The following is a 27,681-nucleotide window of genomic DNA, read 5'->3' on the forward strand; positions in this document are numbered from 1 at the left end:
TGGGTTGAGGATAGAGAAGTTTTCAGGCAGAAATAGTCAAGGTGTAGGTAGCAGCTTAGGAATGAAGGGGCTGGGTGTGGGATGCCTCACTAGTCCATAGTATAGTCAATAACTGAAATGTATTGACTGACCATCTTATGGACAACACTGTACAGAGATCGACTGATGTACATTTGCTGTGGCATAGAATAAACAGCAACTGAACACATCCTATTAAATGAGATCGTCTAGACGAAGATCTCTTTCCCAGAGGGTCTCAGTGACCTGTGTAGTGGAGGAAATAAGCTAGGTGACTTGGAAGAGCCTCCAAATTCTGAATCAGGAGAAATAAGAGGAGTGGAAAGGAATAAGGCTAAGAAAGCATCTCTCTCCGTGAGGAAAACTTAGGCTCAGATTCATGCTAATTACTCCATTTTGACACTGGATTTTCTTTTTTAGTGAGTAATAGCCAGAATTTTTTTTTTTTTTAAATCTCAATTGTTTTCTAGCTTTTGACTATTGATGATACTATTAAAAGTAAGATATTATAAATTACAAAAGTATTTTATTTGCTGTTCAAAAAGAACTCAAGAAAAGTGGGGGGAAAATGGTTGGGCTTTTTTACCCACGATTTCAAAGTTAATGGTAGCTTAAATGTGTATCTTTATGGAGATTTGGATTTATTTGTAAAAACTAAGTATATTTTCTTTTCAGATTCCAAGGGGCCTAGGCAGAGTTTGTCTAAAGTTAAAAGAAAAAAATTGCAACTTAGTCATTTAAAACAAAAATCTTCTATTTTTTTGTCTGTCTCCTCTTTTTTCCTGCCCAGTCAGTTGGCCAGAGCAATCTTATTTTGCCCTGCTTCTGTTCAGAATTGCCTTCCTCATTCCACCAAATATCCCATTTGAGTGTGAACACTTGCCTGGCATGTAGCAGGCACTTTGTAACTCAGTTTTGACTTCAGGGAAAATGTTCCCATTTTCAGATCTCGGATAAAATCCTTCCTCCCCCAGGGAATTCTTCCTGACCCTTTGGACCAAGTTCATCTGTCCCCATCTGAGGTGTCTCAGCGATCTTCTCTTTGCCGCGCACTGATGGGCAGTTGGTCTTGAACTGCTTTGCCATGTTATTTTGGCAGAATACTTACATAACCATTTAATATTTGTGTGTGTTCTCTCCCCATTTATATTGTAACTCCTTGAGTTTAGGAATCATGTTTAGTATCTCTTGATTACTGAGCCCTTAGTACAAAGGGCTATGTGGTCTTTAATCTCAGGACATTAACCACATCTGTAAGACAATAGTGTCCTTCTTTTAACTACCATGAGAGCACACTACAGAAAATCCACGCTGGTGTTTTTCAGTGAATTACTCAGGCGAACTTTTCCTCATTAGTAGCTCACATTACTTTTCACCTTTTTCCCCCCCGCTCTGTTCTGACTTATTTTCACACAAATTCAGAATTACTTGGAAGTTATCCAAACTAAATTAGTAAAATGTCTGAACTACTGAGTATTTGTGGAAAGCTGTAGGTTTATTATTTTCACTCACACATAATATTCATTTGCTTGCCAACAAAATACTGCCAAGTAAAGGTGCTGCTGATCTTAAATATATGTCTCACTTGTAATTAATGTATTCATTCTCGGAATGATAGTGCTATAGCCCTTGAAAAGAGATTTTTGTTTTGTTTTGTTTTATTTTGTTTTTCCTAACTACCTTTTTACGTGCTCTGTCTTCCTCCTCCCCACCCCCCTAACCCTGTCACCAATTTCTGATATTTTTTATGCTATTAATTTTTAAACCTTTATTTAACAAACATTTGTTTAACCTTACATTAATTGCCATAAAATTTAAATTAGTCGATTCTAGCTTGAAGAAATTTTAATATGGTTTCAAAGTCCACATAAAAGAGTGAGAATTAATCTTTGACAAACAACTTTGTTGTGTCAGACAGTTTATATAGTATTCCATTCCGTCTCCATAATAACCTGTCAAGTAAAGAGTAATAAAGGTAGTTACTGTTTAATGCAGGCATGCAACATGGTAGGCGTGGTACTAAGCGCTTTTGCATACTTCTCACTTGCTTCTCACATCAGCTCTTAAGATGTAAGTTTTATTAGTTTTAATTTACAGAGAAGGGTACTAAGACTTAAGGTCATTAAATGATTTGTCACACAACTAAATGATGAAGCCACAAAATAGCAACTGATTGCAAAAAGATTCTAAAGTTGCTTTCCTATTAAGCCTCCTGGATATGTTGGGAGTGGATTATTTTGTAGCTTAATTAATGCTGCAAACAACATCCTGATTCCAGAGGGTCCTGACTGAATCTGGGACTGCCTCTTCTTTGACAGCCACTGCCTACGTTTGGGGCTGGTGATATAGAGGGTGCTGAACTGTGGGACATCCTTGAGAAATGATTCTGTAACATCATGCTTTGTTACTCTAAACATATGATGACCGTAGAGAAAACATAGATAACCAAATTGACATAGTCAGGTTCAAAACAATTCTTCATCTTTGAGATCCAGAAACCAAATTTCAGAAGTGGTTAGGACTGAAACCAGGATTCTGCTGGGTTCTACTCCAGAAGTGGTAATTAGATTTAATCTCTGTGGGAAAAAACTAAACCTGCTACTTCAAGCAAGGCAAGGGAGAAACTTCATTGCTTACAATAGGAGACTGGGAGAAAAACAATTCTATTGTTGATCTATACATGGTATTAGAATTTTTTTAGCTGGAGAGTTAAGGGGGTAAGAAGAAAGATACACTTTAATGACTTAAAACTGAATTAGCTATTGCTGGCTCTGCGATTCAACTAGCAATGTCCTCTACATCCCTGTAGCACATCAGATATACAGGAAATGCCTCATGAGACCTAGCCTGGTCTAGGAGTCTGAGATAGGCTGGTAGAAACAATGGCAAAACTATTAGCAATGAAAGAATGAGTGTATAGAAAAAAAATCTTTCACTACAAAGGGCTTCAAACCAAGATTCCAAAATATGTGAATGATTCCAAAATAAAAGCCACAGACAAAAATGCCAGCTGTTATGATACCAAGATTCTACTCCAGAGAAAATTAATTAAATGGACCAGACTGACAAAGACTTTAAGTATGTCTAGAAGCTCAGAAAGATAAATGAAAGTATGATTTCTACTAAAATGAGTGACAAATTATGAAGTAAATTCAAGTATAAAGAAAGCAAGAGCACTTGTGTTTAAAATTAGAAATGAAAAATAGTCATTGAAGTAAGTTTCCATAGAAGGGATAAACTCTAGACTGAAGACCAGTGAAGAGAGAACTTGTGGTTTGTAAGAGTGCAGAGAATCACCTAGATCAAAACAGAGGGACAAACTGACTCCTAAAATATGCATTAAAAATGGTTAAGATACATAGAGGTGAAATCCAGATGCTCCAATCTTGCCTAATTGGAGTTCCAGTGGAAATGAATGGAGGCTGAGTGAGAGACACATAGAAACTGAAGAAAATTGAAGCAAACAATAGCAGAAAATTTTCAGGATTGGAGACATACCATAAGCTCTCAGTCTGAAATTGTTCTTTCAGTTTTTAGTAGGACTAGTAAACAAAAATATATGGTTAAGAACATGGCAAGAAAATCTCAGGACACTGAGAGAGAAGAGAAAATCTTGAAGTCCAGTAGAGGACTTGGAAGCCATTTCTGCCCTCTGGATTTTGGTCAAGGGCCTGGTACTGGAAGCTTATGCTGAAGGTGGCTAGGGAGGGTTTTCTCACTTTTATTCCATCCCTGGCATTGTCAGAGCCCAAAGCAGCACACAGTTGTAAGGAAAATCTTCTTTCAAAATGTGCCTAAAATGCCACTGTGTGTTTACCTGCAAATGATCACAGTATAAACTGTGCTGAAACCCAGTAAGTGGGAGGCAGGGTCAGGTACCAGACTTAGTTCCGGTATCCATAATCCAAACGAATTAGTTAGTACATGTCACTTCATCTGTAAATGGGGATAATACTCCCTCCTTTATCAGCTCTTACAGTTTTGTTGCAAGTGAATTTTATGTATATGAGCTCTTTATAGACTTTATAGACAATTCGAGGAAACTGTTATTTCTTTATGATAGAAATGAATGTAAGCTATGGTTTTTTTTTTTCTTTTACCTCTTAGAGTTTATACATTAGATTTACAAAAAGCAAGTAGACAAGAAAAAACCTCACAAAAAATACAAAAACATACTTGCAAAGATGTTTGTAACTCATCACACATCGTTTGGGGTGTACATCAAGTGTGGAGGTTTAAAATGAACGAAATGGATGGGTTTAATCAGGTTATGTTTAGTGTTAAAAAAATGACATATTATGAATTATTCTATCCATTTATTCCCACTTTTTATTATGAAAATATTTAAGCATGTACCTAGGTTTAATAATTGCTAACGTTTAACTACATTTACTTTATCTGTATTTGACTATTTTTTTCTGAATATTTGGAGGAAAATTGTAAACGTCATGCTATTTCACCCCTAAATATCCAGTATGTCTCCCCTAACCAAAAGGATATTTATCCACATAACCATAATACCACTGTCACATCTAAGAAAGTTAACAGTAGTAATTACCCAATATCATTTTATAACCAGCTGAAATTCAGTTTTCCTCAATCTCTTCAGTAACCTTTTTAGCTATTTCTCCCCAAATCAGAATCCACACATTACTTTTACACACACACTACATTTATTAGTTGTCCTTTTAGTCCCTTTCACCTGAGAACAATCTTCCCATCTTTTCCTACGTGACATTGGCTTTTTGAAGATAACAGACCAAGAATATTTTTGATTGATTTTGAAGAATATTTTGGATCTGTGTACTCCCCTCCCCCCGGGTACTGCTTGTTCCTCTGTCCCTGAATTTCCTGAAAACTGGACTGTTTGTTCAAAAGCTTGATTAGATTCAGGTATACATTTTAGATGAGTGTCCTTTATTATGATGTACTATGCTCCATATTGCAACGCACTGAGAGACACATAATTCCAGGCTATTTTATTAGTAGTAATATTAAGCTAAGTAGTCTGGTTGCAGTGATTACTCCCAAATAAATCCACTGTAAATGTACATCTTTCTCTTTGTACTTATTAAAGGATAAAAATTGAGTATCTCCAGAATAACCTTTCTCTTAAGAGTTTTAGCATCCATTAGTGGGTATCCTGGGCTCCTTTATTTGGCATTGCAAAATAGTGGATTTCTAATTCTGTCATCCCTTCTACAGAGAATCTTTCCTAAAGAACTTTTCCTCATCAAATAGGCATGAACTACATTTCCTCCTAAAAGAGCTTAGTGCTTCTGTGCCTTTAATTACTAATTTTCAGAATAAGAGGTTTATGTAATAGTCACTTCCAATGGTGGCCACTAAGATTTTTTCCCTTTTCTGGTCTTAAGGGTTACTATGAACGCAATGATTTTTATTTATAGTCAGTTTTCTTATAGTCAGATTTTTTTGTTTAAAAAAAATCAAAGCAATTTATAACTGCAAAGTATATATTATTTTATGTTATTTTTTTGCTTGCTGAGGCTCAACGTGAAGCCTAAGTCTTAATGGAATGTAGTTTGAGGGGGAGAGAGGGGTTAATCAGAATAATGTTTTTTTTAAAGTATACATTATTAAAGATCCTAATCATTTTTTTTTTAATTTATGAGATGCTCTTTTCTGAAAGTCTCTGAGTACCTTAACCAGAGTATAACTGAAAACAAGAATGTCAAAAAGGCACATTTAAATTGTTCTCAAAATCAATCAAAAATAATGAGGTGCTGGGAAAAGTTGTATCCTTGATAATTACATCTATCAGTATCAGAAAACAAAAGAGAACAATCAGGAAATGACAACCCCACTCCCAAGTAGCACATTAAAAAAGGCTAATGAAAAAAAGTCTCTTTTAAAAATTGTACTAAATTAGCATTTCAAGTAAATTGACAACTTAAGCGTTGATAAAGGCCAATCTGGGGCCCAAACAATGGAAGTTCTGTTTCTACTGTTATATGCTTTTAGAAGAAATGATCTCACTTGACTTTTTTGTTGTTGTTGTCTTCTATATAAATGGAAGTCATTGTCCTAAGGGAGGTGACAGTCCTCCTGTACTCCTTATGGGTCAAGACAACCCCAGAGTATTGTGCTTCATTTGGGTTTCTATTTCTTAAAAGGTTGACCTGGGAGAGAGGAACCAGTGGTGAAAATTGTTCAAAGTGTTTCTCACAGCATCCCTCTGTTCTCAGTCTGAAGGGGTAACGTAATTGTCTTTTTAGACAAGGGATCCAACCTGATCTTTGTAGCTCCTGAGCCTAGAGTTGGGACCTATAACTGAAAGTAGCAGAAAAGCAGATTTAGGTCTAGAATTAAGAAGAAGTCCCTTACAAACTCAGCCGTACAGAGCTGGAGTGGATTTACCTCCAAGGGAGTGAACTCCCCAAGGCCAACCAGCACTGTTCAGAGGTTATAATCACTTTATTCAAAGATGGTGTATGGGTGGTTAGGGGTCTCTCACATATTTTGCTAAGAGTCTATAATTGTAATAAAGATGCTTTAAAGGTCATTTAAAATTCCTTTTTAGAAAAGAAATAGAAAGTAAAAATGAATTTTCCATCATGGCTTTGAAAAAAGAACACCTTAACACATCCCAATTTATATGTTATTGCTTTGTATTTGGGAAGTGTGGCCTGTGTGCAGAGGCAAAGTTCAAACTACAGCATTTTAAGATCATGGTACATTGTTTTTGATGACATGAAATTCTTACTTCACTCAGCCCCAAATCGAGGAGCTTATAAATAAGAACATCACTTCGTTAATAAGAATAGAACATAACATTTTAGACACTGTCTTAAGAGTAGAATTAGTATTTGAATTATCAGCAGTGACAAAAGCATTTTCTTCCAGTGATAAAAGAAAACTTCTGTGCATAGATCATCAGATATGTCAGTTCATTTGGAAGGTAGTAGTAAGTGCTGGTATTTTATTATTTTGGCTTGTCAAGTGATTTTATTCTTTATTATTAGACCAGGAGAAAGAAAGTCCTAGTATACGCCACCAACATATCCATCAGTCATCATTTTTGGAGACAGTTTTCGACATATTGTATGTTTTACTGTGCTAACAAGAGAAAAGACTAGCCATTAAGTTTATGTTTCTTTGTTTTTCAGCAAGGTCACATATCAGGAATAATGCTGGAAGTATGCTAATAAACAATATATAATGTAGGTCATCTGGGAGTCAGAAATATTTTCTAACTAGTTCTAAAGGGAAATATTGTTAAAAAAGGGATAGATGTTATTTACGCAACACATGTTGCTCTATATGTCACCATCAAAAGCATCTTGTAAACAGCTCAGCGCAGTAAATCTTCCTTGGTGATCGTCAGGGTTTTCAACTCGGTATTAGATTTAGATTCAACACACTCAATTCACGATATGCCTAATGGACAAAGCCTGCTAGATAATTTAGAAAGGTTCCATTGGAAATAGGCCAGCTCTTCTGTGCTTTACGGGGAATACTACTATCCTGTGTTGCAGAAGTTAATACTACGTTAAGTGATGATAATTAAGAAAATCTCACATTAACAGCATTTGTAACTTTAATGGCTTATGAAGTGACGCTAAATTTTTGTGCTTGACTTTGATTCTGTCGAGTTCTTTAAAATTAATGGCAATTTACAGACTGATATTTTTTATTGCTTCCATTAGTGAAAACAATTTTATACAACCGCAAATGAAATGATAATCCTATAAGAATGCCTTAACAAAGTGTCATTTTATAAATGTCATTTTCTCACATTTGGGAGATTTCAAAATGGTTTATTTTGTTTTCCAAGATGGTTTTTAATTGTAAGTATCAGGTCTCATTGTAAAGGAGTTTATGTAGCTGTGTTCTGGAAAACATAACCAATACTTTATTTATTAAGTTCATCTAATATGTACTGAGCCATATAGGAGACACAATGATAAAGATGTGAAGTCATAAAGGCTGCTTTTATCTGATAGCCTAGCATTTAGATTCAAGAGAACTTATTTCTCTTCTCAGCTCTAGGGCACTCTGGCATCAGGCAAATCTTTCTACTTCCCTGGGCCTCAGTTTCTTTATTTATGATTCAAGAATTAATAAATCCTGCTCTCTCCACTGGCCAGGACTGTAATGCAAAATGATAAAAGGATGTTAGAATGTTCAGTATGGCATGATGTCTTTATAGGAGAAAATATGTCTTTAAAGGCTACTGTTTAACAACTTCCGAAACATCCAAATTTTAGACTTCGGCTAAGAATTATAATAGCTGAATCTCTTAGCTAGATCCTGCAAATCTTATTGGCCACTTTACTAAGGGATATCTAGAAGCGAGTCACAGGACATTTTGGTCTAGATCTACAAAGACATCAGTTTCTGAAAGTCAGCCATGTGTTCCAGAATTTTCTTTAATGCTAACTTCTGTTTTTGTGCTTAGGAATCTAACTTAAAAATATATTACTCCATAATTATGTGCTTCCATTTCTTCCAACTGTTTATAAAGTATAGTGTTGATATCAGACCACAAAGTCTTAGTGAGCCACTCATGGAACTTTGCTCCAGCAGACCCCCCTACACAGCAGCTTGTTTAGCAACACAGGTTAAGACCAGCATCTTGGGGTGCCTGGGTGGCTCAGTGGGTTAAGCCTCTGCCTTCGGCTCAGGTCATGATCTCAGGGTCCTGGGATCGAGCCCCGCCTCGGGCTCTCTGCTCAGCAGGGAGCCTGCTTCCCCCTCTCTCTCTGCCTGACTCTCTGCCTACTTTAATCTCTGTCAAATAAATAAATAAAATCTTAAAAAAAAAAAAAAAGACTAGCATCTCAAAAAAATTTCGTGAGTAGTGTTGGGCTTTTGTTTTTGTCTTTGTTCTTAAAGAAAACAATAAAAAGTGCATGCGTCTAAGTAATTCTATTTATACTTATTTTCTCAGAAGAAGACCTATCAGTGCATCAAGTGTCAGATGGTTTTCTACAATGAATGGGATATTCAGGTTCATGTTGCAAATCACATGATTGGTAAGTGACACTCTAAGCCTTATTACAGATGGCTTTTTTTCCTCCTTGTGTATATCAATGCCTATATAATTAAACAGAGTTAAAGATAAATTAATTGTTCAGCCATCAATGTTTTACCTAGGCATGATTGATTTTTATTACTATTATTAGGCCTGATAAGACATTAGCACATTTTATTTTCTGCAAGGGCTAGTTTAGACTTCTGCAGAGGATTGTATATCTATGCCAGTCAAAACACAGGTGATTAACAAATTAAACTTCTAATCATTTTTGCATTATTGAAAACTAACAGGAATGGTTAATGAACTGGATGTTAGCTTTCCATAGAGTTTTAGACAGGTTTTAATTTCAGAAGTTATTATGGTAATGGCACTGCTGTGTGTTGCTTAAGCATCTTTGTATCAAAATCTAAAGTGGTGAGTTTTTGTGATAGGGAAACATAAATAATTTAAATTGCCATAAGATCATTTTATATGTATGGTTTCAACAGCGTGGAAATAATCATGATCATAAAGATCATGTAAAGAACTCAGTAATCACTTTTTATTTCCCTCCAAAATTTTACACACATCTTTATGAAAGCTGTTTGGGTGAAGATCTCTGTAGTTACTCTTGGCCAGTGTTTTCAGGGATTTTGCACTTATCATATGGGCTCAAGCTAAAAGGATAATTTTTTCAGTTATTCATATTGTCCCATTATCCCTTAATTCCTTTGAGGTTACCTCCTATGTTTTTTAATTTGATAAGCACTTGGTAATAACACTAAGAGTTTAACCAGCCAATTAAACTTTATCAAGCAGATCTTTTTCAACTAGTAAAATGACAATTGTTATTTCTTTATGCTATTTTTGTTACTCATTTGTGTTTTTTATACTATGAGTGTTTTTTTATTTCATCCTTATTTGATGGTATTTTATAATACCATAAATAATTGTGATAAAATACTAAAAAGCCCAATTAACCTCATGCTCTCCTATTATCAAACTCTAAAACAGGAAAGAAAATTCAGCATTTTAGACTCTGTACTTGTTTTCAGGGGTAAACAAGTTTTGTTATACACTAATCGGAAGCATTCTAGGAATGCTCAGTGGAAGTGTGGCTCCAACTATCATTACTGATCATTAAAAGCAACCGTATCAAAACTCCTAATGCTCTTGTAGAAATTAATAAAGATAAATTCAAAAGCATGTTAGAAAATTGATTAATACCCCTGGGGATAAAAATATATGTTTATAATAAATAAAAAATTTAAAAAAAAAGAAAATTGATTAATAGTTTTTCAATAGAATTTGCTCTATAGTTTTCAAATGATGGGTCTTTAGGAGGATTATTGCTTATTTAAGTACAGAATTGTGCAAAGTGGAACTTGCACACAAGAGCTAAAATTTTGATCACTTTATCTCTGTATTTTCCAGATTTAAGTACTGATGTTATTAGTGATATTCTTATGCATTCAATATCCTATTCTCCAACGTGGTAGAATAACAGTGACAGCTTTATTGAGTGTCTAGCAGATAACGACAACATGTAAGAGAGATTTGAATAATGTGTTTCCTTGCAATTTTCTTCTATTTTGGATTCCAAACAGATATTCTTTATAAACTTTTGAAACTGCTTTTTTTTTTCAGGGAAGGGGGTGGGACGTGGGTTAGGAAGAATGAATACTTCTTGCCATGATAAATGCTAATATTTTCCATCTCTTTATTTCTTGAGTAGAGTTTATTGGTGGCAGTCATTCACGATTCTGCTTCATGATACAGTTTTATGTGGGCTTCAGTGTAAACATTTCTCGGAACTTGCACCTGATGGAAAATTTAGCAAAATGTCGGCCCTGCTTCTGTATGGTTTTATTCTACATAAACTTACCTTTGGTTCTGGATTTTATTATTTAGCCCGGGGAACCAGAGGAACAGACTGAATATAATTTCACCATGATATTCGTGTCTTTTGAATATGTCAAATCAAAATTGAATGTTGAGCGGTGAGAGGACTATTGTGATTTTCCAATTTTAGTATCATTTGGCCATAACATTCGTTGGTTTGTCCTTCTTTTCAAATTGCTTTATACCTTTCCTTTTGTAGTTCCCTTATACTTCTTGCAACATTAGTGTGTTCCCAGGGCTTTCTCCCTCTACCTTATGGTGGATTAATGTGACACTCAGTTCCTCTTGGGATCTGAGCATTTAACAATTCACCTTCCATCAGAGAAGCAAATTCTATTCCTTTCCGCAGAGGGCCTAGTTATTTAATATTCATGCTATTTTTAATAATAAAATATGTAATTCTCTCACACTTGAGGCCTAAACAAATGAATAGCATCCATTTAATTGTTCTATCTGTTGACCACGCATCCAAGTCCTTAAACTCCAGTCGTGTTGTTAATATCTACAGAAAGAGAATGCATAATGGGAGAATGTCACAAAGGCTAAGATATCCTTTTTTAAAATCCCAGTGTGATACTTCAGCTTTCAAATGAGGCAGGCAGCATTATTTTGTTGACTAAAATACCTCCATTGAGGGTAGGTATTTTTAGGTTGTGTGTGTCTGTATGTTTTTTATCTAATCAAAAAATAATCTCAACTAGACATTTAGCAGGGAAGAAGGATTAGAGGCTATCTGAAAAGCCTCTTAACTCTTTTTGTTAAGAGGGGATACAGTGTTTTTGCAGATTTCGTTCTACATTTCAATCAGTCTGGAGGAAGGATTATGTCACCTGATGGAGAACGAGGTCTGCAGATGACCCAACGAGGTGTAACTTTAAATTCCTTCTTTAACCAAGTCATTGGCGTTTGCTCCTCTGTAGTACATGTGTTTAACGCAGTCGCGATGTCAGACAACCTCCATGCTTCTTTCTGGAAGCGCTGGTCTCAGGCTGTTGGCCAGGGACATTTGTGAAAGGAAAACCATCAATGTTTCTACCAGGTACACACCTGAAGACGCTCTGCTGAACTGCCCTTTTGCAGCTAAGTGTGGACACATGGTCTGAGTCGCAGGAATAATTACTCAATAAAAATGCATCGGGGATTTGACTTATGTCTATTAAGGAAAGAAAGAGAACCTCACTCTCCACCACATTTTGACACAGTTTCAGTAAGAAATCAGACCAGTGACTATTTAGGGGCTTCTTTTCTTCTTTACACACACGCACAAAAAGAGCTACAAAACATTTTAACAGCTTTCCTGGGGAAAAGATTTCCCTCTTTTCAAGTCTGCACAGATGAGAAAATTTTTCTTGTCTTCCTTTGTTCCTTTCACATAGTTTACGTTGGCTTTTGACCCGAGCATACAGAAAGAAACCATTGTGTAGTATGTCTTTTAATTCATTTTCCCCGTCTCTATCAGCATAGTAAATATTTATGGTTATTTTCCTCTTTGAGATTTCTGTTGTTATTATTATTTGGTATGGATTAGCACAGATAGAGATGAAACCAGGAACTTTAAATGTGTTTAACCCAGCAAAGGAATTGCCTCATATAAAATTATGAGGTTCAACAGCAGTAGAGTAAATTTGTAAGTGCTCTGAATAAAAGGCTGTTAGGCATGTGATAATATAAAGAGATGACATTGCCAAGAACTATTTATGAGAAGCTTCATTTTTTCACTCTGATAATTCTTGACCAATAATTACCAGCCTCTAATTATCTATTTTAGTTAGAAAGAAATTTCGATCACTATGGAGGTTGGCATTGCAACTAGCGTCTAAATCCCCAAAGAGACAAATGTGTTCCAAACAGCCACAAACAACTGTCTCATGAAACACAGTGAGCAAATTGCAAGCGGCTGGTGGTAGACAACCGGCAGTACTCTCACCACCGAGGGCCAGTCCGCTTGACAAAGAAATGATCAAAGGGGAGAAATACCATTATCCTTGGAACTGATTGCTGCACTCATGGACTTTGGGACGAGGGGTCAGGATCTAGCTATCACCATTTCCAGGCCTCCCTTTCCAGGTCCTCAGATGGAGACTATGAAGGGAATGGGTATAAACCAGGTACTTAAGAATTATTTTTAAAAACCAACTTAGAAATGATTACTTAATAAGCTTTGGGTTTTTTGTATTTTTCATCTGATCCGAAAGGTCAGGGTTACAATGGCAAATTTGTATCCACGGTGGGGCAGCACCCCGTTTTGTGGGGAAATTAAAAAAAAAAGGGAAATCCACAAATAGTCCCTAATAGACATGTCCTAACAGGGTCAAAGGTGATGCTTAAGGGTATTTGCAGAAAGCAAATATATTTATTTCTCTCTTGGAAAAGCAAAACTAGAATTGGAACTATAAATGACAAGTAATAGGAAAACACTGATGGAAAGATATTGACTCTTTTTGTCCAAATTTCGAGTACTCAGGGCTTCTGAATTACAATTTTTAAAAGACCACAGAAAGATTCAAGTCTTCTGCGGTGCACGTGGGAAGATGTATATCCCATGTGTTACATACCATGTGATATACGTCATTGCTGTCAAGGCAAAAAGAATGCATAAAACAGGTTTGTGCACTGGGTGAATTTTTAGTCTCTTCTTGTGGCAAGTGACATTCATGTGTTCTCCAATTTGTTGGAGGCCCAAGGTCACAAATGGCATTCTTTCCCTTCCATTTCTTTGGTGGATGGTGTGCTATGTGACTAATCTTCATTATAGTTTTGTGACATTCAGTATCACTTCTGAAACATTTCAGCTTGAGTGCTCTTGCTTTACAATAGACTAAAACCAATATTTTGAGGTCTATAGTGGTTTTGGATTTTATACGTCTTAAGGGGAAATATCCAAAGATAGGGATCTCTGCATAGGAGGATAAAGGGCTGTGTTGCTCTTTAAATGCTTAGCTTTCATTGGCTGTTTTTTGTTTTTTGTTTTTTTTTTTAAAGGAACAGAAATGACTCAACAATAATGTGTGTGTGTATGTGTGTGTGTGTGTGTGTGTGTGTGTATCAGCACTACCCTAAGAAACCCAAAGTCATTAGGTTCTGTGGAGTTTGCCTTAATTCTAAACGAGAAGACTATTGAATTCTAAGTCATCATTTGATGGCTTACAAAACTCAGGGAATGAAGAAACAAGCATTTGGTGTTAAATATGATGAAATACTGGCTTATTTCATCAAGAGCTGGATTAAAAAAGATGAAATCTGGGCAGTTTAATGGTAACAGAAAGCTACCCTCATGTGGGCAATGCTGGCTTATTTGAAAAGCCCATAAAGGGTTTCTACATGGACCATACAAAAGGGATACTTTCTCTTTAATAGCCATCTGTACAGGAGAGATGAGAAGTGGGCCAGGTCATCTCTCCTCAGCTGTCATGATATTAACGTAGGTAATGGAGCAAGCTCGGCATTCTGCTGGGTGTTGTTTTTCATAGATGTTCATCGATTTACACAGATAATTCTATTTATTTCTTAGAGTTGGTCCAAGTGAACCAGGCAGAATAACAAACATCAGAGCATTTCAAATGACTTTATCTTTGTTTGTAACGTAACTTTTGTCTAAAAAAAAAATGGTGTCACACCTACTGTGCAGATGGCGGCATGATTTGTAAACCAGCCAAAACATTTAAACAAATGTGTGATCTGGGGATAGATTAAATAAAGGATAAAATGGAGTGTGGGCCACAAATTCTAATAATCAGATGATTTTAAGTTGTGTGCCGTGTGGAGTGATGGTCGCCGTGATAGCAGGGAAAGCTTGCCAATGACAGCAAGGTGCCTGATAGATCTCAGGATGGAGCCCGTGGCCTGGCAGGACTCAGTTTGAGAACCGCACATTGGCTGTACAGCTGGCAGCTCTGTGTGGGGACATCAGATAAAACTTATGTAAAATGAAGTGTTATTGCTTAGTATGAAATTGTTCAGAGAGGGAATTTGCAGACAGTCACTGGAAACGGAATTCATGGTACCGATGAAGCAGACTGTAAATATGAAGAGGGTTTAATTATCTGCGCAATTTAACAAAAATTCAAGATGTATTCAGAAAGGACGTACGCAGGCATAAATCGAACATAGCGCCACTGTTTTACTGAGTGCAACGTGGGGCCACGGGAACGGGGCACCAACCCTCTCCTCGGAAAAGGTTTTCTAAAAACAAAGACATTTTCAGATAAAAGAAGGGCGGGGGAAACTTAAAAAGCAAAACAAAACAAAACAAAAAACATCTTTCCGGAATAAGATCGTTTTTAAGGGCTCCTCTCCATGATTCAGGTTCTTATTTCTGAAGCAAATTTGAAAGAAAGCCTCTGAGCCCATTTCTTCCATTTCAGTTTTAAGCTATAAAAGAAAACCAGGGGTGTTTGGCCTGGTGGTGTGTTTTAGCCCACATCTAGCAGCTTGGATTTACAAGAGTAAAAAAATACTGGCAGTGAGCGGAGCTGACAAGCCCCTTAGAATGCCCCTTCGGCCATTTCTGTCCATGTTCGTTTTCCCTGAGCCGGAGGTTTCTGATCCAGTCCGCAGACAGACTGAAGATTCTGTTTCTTGTGACTTTTGATGGGAATGCACTGCCCTTAAAGAGGCCTCGGAAGAATGTTGTGTTCGAGCCGAATTCCTGGATGCCAGCCTTCCTTCCTGGGCTCCGTACAGAGAGGCTGGGAAGAGAGTCTGTCTCAGATGGATGGTTCCATGGGACCCCCTAAGACCCACTGGCGGGGCTTCTGGCTCTGGGTTTGTCCTCACCTTTGGACTTGCCGGAGAGCAGGCAGCAAGTGTATCCACCTTTCGCTCCCCACTCCGTGGGCTTATTCTCCAACGTGGGCATCCTCTTCTGAATGAAGTCTGCAAAAACATTTCTGAAAGGAGGGCACCGAGAGTCACGGGCAGTTGACCCAAAAAGACAGACCCCCGCTCACCCCCCCCCAACACACACACACACCCACGCACACACCCACCCACACACACACACACACACACCCATTGACACAGACACGCCGTGGCCTGTTTCCATGAGCTCCTTCAGACGCACGAAAGGAGAAGGTCTCTGCGGACCCATTTCCATAGGTTATGTGCTAGTTTCTGGGCCGTTCGTAGCAGCAAACAAAAGAAAGGGAGCCAATATGGAGAGTGGGTGTCGAACTTCAGCTGCTCATATTGTTGCATTTGGTGAGCTGATGGGGTTTCGTAGGTCACCTTTAGAATTATGCCTATGACAGCAGTAGCTACCTGCCAAGATTGCAAGGTATCTCGCAGCTCTCAGGATGGCGCCTGTGGCCCGGTAGGCCTCAGTTGGAGGGGTACACATTTGCTGTACAGCTGGCAGCTCTGTATGGGGCGGCCGTGTGGGCTGCTAGGGAGCTGGAAAGGAGACAAGCATGAAATTTCTTCTAAACCCAACTCTGTTTTTCTGTACTGTTGGCTGCTTCTCAGTTCCTTGACAAAAAAACCAATCAGGCACCCTTTAATCCGCCTGTGATTACCACTGGTATAAAAAGAGAAGCATAATGAGGAAAAATGCCTCGTTTTGTTGCCTTCAAAAGCCAACAAATTGGAGTTAACTTGACAGGAAGTGGCTTAATAATTAGATTATTTATTTATTCCTGACACATATCCCCCTGTTACTGGTCTCAGGAGACCCTGTAGATGGTACGATTTTCAAGCTGCCATTACTTCGCTGTCTTCTGTGAACAAAGAAGCTACTGTCTATCAGTCAATTAAATGCACTCTTTAAGCAGAGGCTTCGAAGACCTCAATGGAGAGAGCCCTGGGACACTGTGGCTGATGATTCCTTTCTCTGTACTGTACATCACACTCTCAACTACAGTCCCCACAGAGATGGAATAAAGTCATGCATTAAAATATCACTTGTTGATTTGTTTGCTAATGAAGAGCCATTGAAATGTTTGTGTATTTCTATGGCAAAATTGTTGATAAAAGGGCCTACTTGCCTGCGTATCTGAGTTCATCTGCTGTGAGTGCTTATTTAAGAATTATTAAAATTAAAGTCAGTAAACAACAGAATAAAAAAAAAATAACCCAACCCTGAGAGAACAGGAGTTTCCTTGCTGTCTTCATCAAAATTAAGTGAATAAAGTCAGGGGGAAAAAAAAAAAACAACAGAGGAATTGGTGTCATTTCGATCTCTTGCTTACATTGCATTAATCCAAACATGGTTTTCTCTGACATAAAAATGGAAGTCATTTTCAGAGTATCTGGAAGCTACACTTTTTAAGTATGAAAAGATACTAGAATCCCTTTGTGACAGGAATGTACTTGGAGATTTTATTTTATTTTTTTCCTTAAGATGAATGGCATTTTTGTGGCCATTTCTCTAACCCACGGAGAAGGGGCAGAGGCTTTTTTCTAGGGAGCTTAGTGGGAGCTTTTATAACCACTGTTATAACTAATAGAATGCCTGTTTTATTAGTTATAATAGAATAGTTATATAATATAGTAGTTATAATGTCAGCCTCATAGCCATGTGGATTGTATAGAAAGAGGACTTTCCTTCTCTCTCCATGCCTCTTCCTGTTTCCTTTCTCTCTCTTTCCCTTGTTCTTTTCGTGACATTATTTTATTTCCATCTAAGTGGTGATGATTTTTCAACCACCAAGTCGTGAAGACTTTTATCCCTTAATATATTCATCAACTTCTCACTACTTACATTTACTGTGTATAAAGCGTGGTTTGACTGGACTTCTCTGGCTCCCATTAATCGGTTTTATATTTTAAGAGTACATCTGTTGTTTGGTTGGAGGTCTAGAGGTCTGCCTAGGCTAAAAGACCCAGATAATATTGTGACAGCTCTCTGCTGAAATGTTTAGCTATGGCTCTGCACTTAAAGGGATAAATTTGGGATTTAAACCAAGGCCCCTGAACATTGAAAAGTGTCCCCTCTTCTTCCCATCAGACTTTGAAAATGTAATCAGGGTTTTAACTTGAGTTTTCATGATTACCTGACAACAGGCTGTAAGGAATTAATTCAAGACATCATCAGATGGTCATAGTCCTTATTTCTACCCTGTTATTCCAAGTCATTTTGTTAGAAAAAGCTGAGATACTCGGAGGTGTTCTCTAATAGAAAATGAATTTGAAACCCCTTCATTAATTGGTGATTAATATATTTCAGGATTAGTTTAAGCAGGGCCCTACCTCCTGCCCAGTCAAGTATGTTCTGGTTAATATCCAATTATCTGCACCTTCGTAGTTATTATGTCTTAATATTTCGGATATGATAACCAGAAACTTGAGAGTAATGCTAATGAGGACCACAGAGCAAGAATTAACCAATGACATACTCAGTGATCCTTGTTGGGGAAGGAATCTCTTTCTTCCCCTTAACGCACTGCTTCGTCACCTTCTGGGCGCAGCCTGAAAAGTAAGACTTTCAACTATAGCAGGCAAGACTCAGAAAACGAATCATTTTTCTCTTGTAATAATAGGAACCTGAAGGTGCATCTCACCTGCAGACATTTAGTTGATCTTATGGACACGAGGTATAGGCAACCAAAAGCCAGTGTGTACTTTCAAACAGGAACCATCCTATTCATTATCTTTTCCTTTTAACAGAGCCACAAGTTGTTACCTTTGCAAAGGATGCGTTAATTCAGATCCGTCTGAGATGCCTTTACTATTTCGCTAAGGAGATACTTCCCCTGCTCCCTTTTATCCTCCTCGCCTCAACTTTATCACCACCATGTGCACACATTGCGCCTCTTTTGAATCTTTGTACAGGTAATTTCACTTTCGAGCAGTCTGACGTGCCTCCCTTAGCAGTGCCTGCCAGGGTGGTAGGTGCTGCTGCAGAGCAGGTCGCTTTAAATAGTGCACTTTGCACATCACCCCTTTATACGCTGTATTGTAATGAAGCAACATCAGTAAATTGCAATGAAGGGCGATTGTTGCACGGGGATGACTACTACACCTTGGGGTCCATTTGCACCAGATTATTCTTTTTATTGTTATTATTACTTCCCATCTTCTTTACTCTCTTGCTGCCGAACTTGCTGTTGGCCACCGGTGCAACACAGAGGGGATCTTAAGGAACATTGCAGGCATCATTTTTTCCTCTTAGGCGCATACCAATCACCGTTCAGTTCCAAGCTCAGATATCCTGGGGGCTTTGTGATTCTTTATTGATGCTACTTTACTCTGTTGACTTCATTCGTAATGTTCTTCATCTTCATCTTCTTAGAAGAGCAAATTTACTGTGAATGAAAGTGACCCATTTCTTCTCAAACATTTCGTGTAGGTGTTATAAATTTGCAGTTCGGGATGATCAGCTGATTTGTCCCTTCCCCCAAAGAGGTTTAATAATTTACACGGGGTGGGGGGTGAGTACTGAGAGGGGATTATTGTCTAAGGGAAAGATTTGTGTTTGCAGTGTCTTCTTGGATCTCCTGAAAACACAGATTAAAGTCATTATGAATATTGTATATGTTAGTAACATCTCTATACAAAACCACTTATTTCCTGCCCCCAACCAACTACTGTTCCCCAATAACTAATAAAAAAAAAAAGCATAGGGGCACCTGGGTGGCTCAGTGGGTTAAAGCCTCTGCCTTCGGCCCAGGTCATGATCCCAGGGTCCTGGGATCGAGCCCCTTGGCGGGCTCTCTGCTCAGCGGGGAACCTGCTTCCCTTCCTCTCTCTCTGCCTGCCTCTCTGCCTACTTGTGATCTCTGTCTGTCAAATAAAAAAAATAATAAAATCTAAAAACAACAACAACAAACAAACAAGAAACCCAGCATAGATATAAGTGAAGAACCTCTGTCCTTATTAGACAGAATTATGAGCAGGGTTTTAGTTTAGGGATAATTATATGCGACATTGGGGCGACTGTTAATCTTTCTATTGTCATAATTTTAGTACCTGAGCCCATTTGTTTTTCCAAATTGTTAGTGCAGCTGTTTGTCTGTTCTTCTTTTCCTAAAGCTGGGCTCCTGTGCAGCATTCAAACTAAAATCTAGAATTAGAGCTGACACACCTTCCATGGAACTATCAGGTCTTTTAAAACTGCTTGGCCAGTGACGCCAGTTCCGTGTTATTCGACCGCACACACTTCCGACTGTGGGCCAAAGAGCATTGATTTTTAGCTGTCATTTCTAGTGCACATACTGTAGAATTGAAATTTAAACCTTAATCCACTCAGTAATGCAATTAATTTTTAATGTGCAGTAATACTAATTGAAATAGCCTGAATTTAGTAAGTCACCACAAGACATTTTCAAAAGCAAGAGTCTCCACTGAGAACAGGGAGGACAGATAATCATTGTTACAGTGTTTACAGGATAAATGCATGCTCTGCAAACCTCTAGTGGAAAGGGAGTTTTCTTTAAATTAGCCTATAGTATATCTCCTTGTGACTAGATATATCTTAGAGAGAATTCTTACTTTCTGCCCACCAAAACAGGCAAAAAATTTTCCGGTTAACGTTTTTAAAAAGATAGCATAGTTTGAGTTAGAAATATCTTAACGTAGTATATGTAAAAATTATATTAACCCATTTTTTTTTTCAAAAGAGTAATCATGAATACTTGGAATGAAGTCCTCTGCCAACAATGTCATGGTCAAGAACAACGGTCTCAGTGGGTAATCTCATTATATGATGTGTATTTGTGAGGTACTGTTTCCGGATGTGATGAAGACATGTACTCTCTCAGCTGCCTGCAAATCCATTGCCTTGTTTTAGTGTACACACGTTCTCGAAAACAAAAATATACCCTACTTTTATTTCAAACTGTGTTCCTTTTAGCTTTGACATTTATGTCAGAATGGCCTTTTAAATGTTTTGTGAGGTGGTGGTGGTTTTTTGTTTTTGTTTTTGTTTTTGTTTTCCAGCCAGAGTAAAGCAAATTTTGCACAGTAGAAACAAATAGAGATCCAGTCATTTCTCCACTAAAAAGGTTCTCCAACCACATTTATCTGCTAGTAAATGAGGACTTTTAAAAATGCATCAGTTCAACTGATGAATGGGCTTGTGAGTGTTCAAAATGAGCACCAGCATCGCTAAAAAAAAAAAGAAAAGAAAAAAAAAGGCAAGCACTGTATATCATGCTTTCATGACTCTTGCATTATAGTATTTAATAAGCCGATAGTGCTGTTAAATATTTAGTAAAGGTTCCCTCGTAACCCTGCCATCCATCCAGATGGGATTTGAAGACATTTTGGCAGTACATAAGAAAAATTATGTTAGAGAACCTGAAGTAGTAGTAGCGTGGCATCTTTTCTAAATGAAGGGTAGGGGTACCCCCGTGCAGATGAGCTCAGCTGATTCATACCTACCGACACCAGAGTCATTTCACATGCTTTGAATTCAGGGTTCAAACTGGCTTTCATTTTGTCACTGTTAAGTCAAAGTGCTCTTGGGGTTATTTACACAGAATACTAAAAATGACATTATAGTATGTTTAAAAAAAAAAAAAAAGAGGCTCTTACCTTGCGATGATTTTAAGCTGTCCTAGCATCAATGGAGCTTTATTATCAACATTTTCTTTTTCACTGACTGGAGGGAAAAAGAAAGGGAGATTAGGGCAAATCAGTTTATATTCCACTCCGAGCATAATATCCAATCCAGTTGGGGTTTATTAAAATCTATGAAGCATCTATTTTGGGTACATGATGGCAAATACTGATTAACAGATACTGTTGTCCACACTGATGTGACGTAAATGGATCGTCTTATCAATTCTTTCCCCTCATATGTGATAGTTGTTATCTAAATAGCAATAATTGTTCTTTTAATCTGGAATGACAATTGGCTTCTGGGATCCTTCTGCAAAAACAGTGCCTGTAAATATGATGCTGACATCATTACCGTCATCACATCGGTGGGCCAGAATTCACATGTAAACCTTTCAGTGCTCTCGCTGTGCTGTCAGTTTTGAAGGTGTAAAGAGAAAGGCTGCTGGTTTGTTGAGATTTGTATGGAATGTGGTTGGGTCTTCTAGGAGCCTGTTTGCTTGATTCTAATTTTCATCCTGTTTTATATGCAGCCAGTGACCACAGTACTCGTTCAAACTGCACAGAGACACATCTCCTCTGGAAAGCACGGCTTACTGATCTTATTTGCTATTTGTAATTTTCCTAAGAAGAAATACAGGATTCATATGATGGGGGGGGCGGCGGATAACATTTCATTTTGAACCGATGTATGTCACACACATGTGCCTATCAAGGAGATAGCTCTTGGTGTACATAGAATAAGAGAGAAGGAAAGTGATCCAGGGTTCAAAGATAGGCGTGTTTAATATGCAATGCCTGATGCGTGCTGACCTCAGGTTACAAGAGTAGAAAATCCCATTTTCCAGCTTGTTTCAAATGTAGTAAAAATGCTGCTTCAGTTGCTTTATGCTACTCACATTGGGAAAGGTGCTTATACTGTGATAATTATCATCAAGGAATATTAATGCGTTCAGCATTTGTAACCCAAAAACTCATTATAGCTTAAGCTGTGCATCATCTGTGAAGAGAGAACTTTGCCAGAATTCACTCTTCACAGGGTTGCCTCCTGCGTGCTGTGCGGAGTGGTCAGAGTACTGCAAGAGGTCACTGAGGCTATTTTTGAAAGCTGAAGTTTTGCAATTTTTGAATCACTACCTTCTGTCTAAAGAGCTTATTGTTCTTGCCGCGAAATGTTCCTCTAATTGAATGCGTGGAAGTGCAACTAATAATAATAACAATAATAAACAAGTCAGGAAGTAACTGTGTAGCGCTACACAGAATCCAAGAGGTTGGCACCTGTCGTCCCTAATTGAAGTATTGGTGTCTTTCCTTTTGTCATTGAGCGAAGGGATTCATTTACACCAGTTTTCCTAATGCAGGTGCCCTTGGGTTTCAGATAGAAATGCCCCCACTGGGGATCCACTTCACAGCCCTCTGGCTGGAAATGGTGTAAATAAGACTGCGGGGTCAGCCTTCCCTTTTTGGCAGCAGTGTCCTTAATTAGTCTGTGACAGTCTTTCACATGAGCCTACACTCTTCCTGGGGTCATTCCTCACACATCTAAGACATCTATCTCGTGCGTAGATAGATATTTTTGTATGTTTGTTTGAAATCATCCCCTGGGGGAGTAGTGACATGGTGGGAATGAGAATCCCTAGGTGTGTCCAGAATCCTGTAACTTAATCTGATCAAAATATCCGGGTGGGTGGCTCTGTGGTAAATTCTAAGTGGTTAGTTTCGCAAGACCATTGTGCCCTCACCTGAGCTTGGCAGCCTGTAGAAAAGGAGCCATGTGCCTGGGATATATTTATGTGATTAAATTCCATTATTTTTCTCCCACTGATCCATTGCTTGTCATTTCCCCCAAGTGACCCTGCTCTGCACTGCATGCTAGAGTTTGGGTTAGACCAAGCAGAGAGCCCTAATACTCAGTGCCCAGGCTGTCTGAATGTGCAGGACTGCTGTGTTTCTGAGGTCACGTCGTGACCCTGACCTCACCCCTGGGAGGACTAGAAAAATACGTTTCATTACTTCTCACTGAACTCCATGAAGAATAAGAAGGAAAACCGTGAAGCCCATAGGCTCCGTTTAGATGAACTGTAAGGCCAGCATTCATCAAGCCGGAAAGCTTACTGTTGTGTGGGGGCTTCCTTACCTTGAGGGGTCACTGATGTGGGTGCTGAGCCAGTCCTCACGGGTAGCTCCACGGGACCGTGTAATCAGTCATGGAGCCCAGCTGGCACAAACACACAGGTTGATCATTTGGAGTAAACTTGCTGAAATAGGAACTTAGGTGCCTCTTAAAGTCACTCACAGGAAGGAATGCTGATAGAATGAATACCCCGAATTCAGTGCAGATATGACAGGCTTGTTCCAATGGAAGCCATCAGGGTTTTATTTTGTTGTGTGGGGCTTTATTGGTTTGGGTGCGTGTGTTGTTGACTGGGTCGTAGCTTTATTTTCTGCAGGGGTGCACGGAGGTCACAAAATGGGTGGATGTCCCGAACCAGAACCCGTTCTTGGTAGTATTGGGTCGCAATGCTGACAGAACAGTTGAGAGAGACTGTGGGCGCAGATCTTCTGTGAGGATGTAAACTTGATAATCTTTATGAATTTTTAAAAAACATTTTATTTATTTATTTATTTGACAGAGATCACAAGCAGGCAGAGAAGCAGGCGGGGTGGGGGAGAGCAGGCTCCCTGCTGAGCAGAGAGCCCGTGGTGGGACTCAATCCCCGGACCCTGAGATCATGACTTGAGCCGAAGGCAGCGGCTTAACCCACTGAACCACCCAGGCGCCCAATCTTTATGAATTTTGAGTGACTCGTAACTCCACTTCCTCGCCAAAAGAAGAATTATGAAAAGGTTTGCTCTTAAATCCTTCAGCCATTCTCCACACTTGTGATAGATGCCATCCTCTTTACCTTGAGGCGCTGGAAATGGAAGTTTTGTGTTTGTTTGTTTGTTTTGCGAGAGATCAAAATTATACTTTAGAAGGAGCAAATGGCATTTTCATATTTAAGTTCACTATTTGCACTTGACGTGGTGAGATCAAATGTGAGCAATTGCTTTTGACATTATTTCTGTGTCTCCTGCATCCTGGGCTTGCTGCATTATTGTGCTGAAATGTACCATCTCATGGGATTCAATGGGAAGCTGCAAACCCAGCTGAAGCCTGAGATGGCTTTCTGGGTCCGGGCTGTTGTAGATGACTGTAATTTCTTTATTTATTGACACAGTTTAATGTGTCTTTTAGGTAAAACTTAGAATCTTTCAAGTCTTATAGGTTGGTTTAGGGGCAAAAAAAAAAAAAAAAGAAAGAAAGAAAAGCACTCTCCTTTCTAAAGAAAAAAATAATCTTAACGTTCTTTAGGAGTCTACTTTATGTAATCTCTGTCTTGAGCTCTCACAACCTAGTCTATAAACTACAATGTAAAGTGCATTTACTGGGGCACCTGGGTGGCTCAGTGGGTTAAGCCTCTACCTTCGGCTCATGTCCTGATCTCAGCGTCCTGGGATCGACCCCTACATTGGGCTCTCTGCTCAGCAGGGAGCCTGCTTCCTCTTTTCTCTCTCTGCCTGCCTCTCTGCCTACTTGTGATCTCTCTCTCTCTCTGTCAAATAAATAAAATCTTTAAAAAAAAAAGTGCTTTCAGGTCAGATGTCTTAAAATACACTCCTGGTTCCTGAATTCTAATTCAGATTTTCTCTTAGTAATGATGGTTTCCTAATTTCTTAATGGCCAAGTTGTTTAAAATAGATTTTTGTAGTGTTTTTTTTTTTTGTTTTTTTGTTTGTTTTTAATTCAGTGTGTGTGTGTGTGTGTGTGCGTGTGTGTGTTCCCCTGTCCACAGGTGTGTGTGTAGGCATGGACTCTCTACTAACCTTTTCTAGCAAAGACTCACTAGAGCATCACTCCCTGTCTTCTGTTTAACATGTTTCCAACAGCTTAGAGAGATAGTATGAAAGAGAAATGAAAACCATAGAGCTTATATTGGAGTCTGATGTTTGAAAAAGAGATATTGGAAAAGGATGTTTTTTGGCCTGGCTCCCTTTTTAGATATAATTGCTGCTTCATTAGGACTTGGGAGAGTTTCCTGTGGTTAAATTTAATCAAATGGCTCAGAATAACAAACTTGTACACTCAAAATTCCAAGACAGTCCTGTATGTGAAACATAATTTTTCTAAATTTAAAACACACACACACACACACATCACAACCACTACCAACAACTGGTTTATGAAATGCTATCTGGTACTATGTAAGCCTTGCTCCTATTCTGTATTGGTGATGGGTTGATACATGATTGTGCATAGAAGGAGAAGTCATAAGAAACACATTTCAAAGTGTCTGGGGTTTCCTTGGTTCTGAAAAGAACCCAAACTTGAGCAAACGTGTCTTGAGTGCACTAAAACATTGCACGTGACCGCATTTGTTTTCTGGGCTGTGACTTGAGATTGTTATCATTACTCCCCTTTGACGGACAAGGAAACTGAGGCTTGAGCAACTTGCTCCGACATACAGGGTTAGCGTGCAGAATGGAAAGAGGCCGACTCACACTTTCTGCCCTTTTCTCCCTCACTTACAGGGTACAGTGTTAATCTCTCCCCACAGGCACCGTTGTTCAAGTGGGGGAGCCCGCCCTGAGTTGTTCTTAGTGATTCCTTTGCTATCATTGCATCAAAACCTGATCCTGATGTCACTCTGTGGACATCAAAGCTTCTCCTTGGTTTAGATAAAATTTGGTATTTCCATGAGAAAGCAGCAAGGATGGATTTAGTCTGGTTTTTCTTTTCTACCTCCTTAAGTCAAAGTACTTGGAAAGAGCTGAGTGTATTTCTGCTTCTGAATTCCTTTTTTTTTTTTTTTAATTTTATTTATTTATTTGATAGGCAGAGAGTCAGGCGGGGCGGGGGGGTTGCCGGGGGGGAGGAAGCAGGCTCCCTGCTGAGCAGAGAGCCTAGCCCAATGCAAGGCTGGATCCCAGGACCCTGAGATTGTGACCTGAGCCAAAGGCAGAGGCTTAATCCACTGAGCCACCCAGGCACCCCACTTTTGAATTCTTTGGAAATTATGGGAAACAGGCAATGAAATGACAAAAGGGGGGGGTAAGTTCAGTGTAAATGGACGTGAATATAGGACGTGGTTTTGCCTATATACTATCTTGAATGTACAGCATGACCGTGTTCCTGAGCCTTAAAGTAGCAGGTGGTTCTGTGCACACCTTTCTGAAAGGTGAGTCCCCAGATTTAAGTAACAGTACCTTCGCTGTGAATGATATTTAGAATCCAGAATCAGGCACACCACGGTATATAAAAATGCATGTGCCATAGAATTATCCAAACAGCCCACCTGCCATCTAATTCTGGTCAGAAATAAGAAGCGGTTTGGAAACTCCAACATTTCTAGAAGCCTCTTTCTGCAGGTGCCTATACACGGATCCATGATAAGAAGAGCGTGCAGGGAGTGATGTTGTTACTGCACATTCATTTAAACATGCAGAAAGCATTGACATAACTATATGCGGCTTGACAATACAATTTATGATGTTTATCACAGTCGGCTTTTTTATAGGTCTTTGAGCCAATGATATAATTTATAAGATGCCAAAATGTGTTATTAGGTACAGAAAGAATAACGAAGAAAGACAATCTTTATGTTAATAATTCTGTGCATGTTGTATTGCTGCTCTATTAGGGCAAAAGCGATGGAAACACGCTCTGAATTTCCCTCACAAAACAAGAGCAAAATTGTGCAGGTTTCCTCCCCAAATCCAGGAGGAACAATGGCCAGTAAATGGAAAAGTGCCATCTGGGTCTAGATGTGAGGTCATTGCCAACTCTACATTGGTGCTGGTAGAAAGCTTAAAATTATGATGATGCATCCTTGTTTTATAAGTGTTCTTGCCATTGGAGCCGCTAAACTGATTTTAATTTTTATTACGATGATATTTCGCCTAACTGAAAAGTCTGGCCACTTAGTGACTATAAGCTGGACTCCAATTTATTTTTTAAACCAGTCCAGTTCGCTGATAACGCTGTTGCCAGTCAGGTGAGGACACAGACGCCAGCCTTCTTAACTCCTGAAAGAAGCAGAAAGTTCACATTCTGTGAGTCACAACAGTTGTGGAGTCCTTCTTAAAATCTTTTTTTTTTTTTCAAGATTTTATTTATTTTATTTGACAGGCAGAGATCATAAGTAGGCAGAGAGGCAGGCAGAGAGAGAGGAGGAAGCAGGCTCCCTGCTGAGCAGAGAGCTCCATGCAGGCTGATCCCAGGACCCTGGGATCATGACCTGAGCCGAAGG

At 38.7% G+C, this 27,681-nt stretch overlaps 1 protein-coding gene across 6 annotated transcripts in view; it reads left to right on the forward strand.

The window, feature by feature from the left end:
• ZNF521 (zinc finger protein 521) overlaps window positions 1–27,681 on the forward strand; it is a 277,871-nt gene that overhangs the window by 137,859 nt on the left and 112,331 nt on the right. For 5 of the 6 annotated variants that reach the window (XM_059138909.1, XM_059138903.1, XM_059138908.1 and 2 more), the window contains one exon: window positions 8,930–9,014. In XM_059138909.1, the coding sequence (XP_058994892.1) occupies window positions 8,930–9,014 (85 nt within the window). The remainder of the gene's footprint in view (window positions 1–8,929; window positions 9,015–27,681) is intronic. The other variant, XM_059138907.1, reaches the window with a different exon arrangement.

Source organism: Mustela lutreola, chromosome 11, assembly GCF_030435805.1.
Source record: "Mustela lutreola isolate mMusLut2 chromosome 11, mMusLut2.pri, whole genome shotgun sequence".
Taxonomy (NCBI): Eukaryota; Metazoa; Chordata; class Mammalia; order Carnivora; family Mustelidae; genus Mustela; species Mustela lutreola.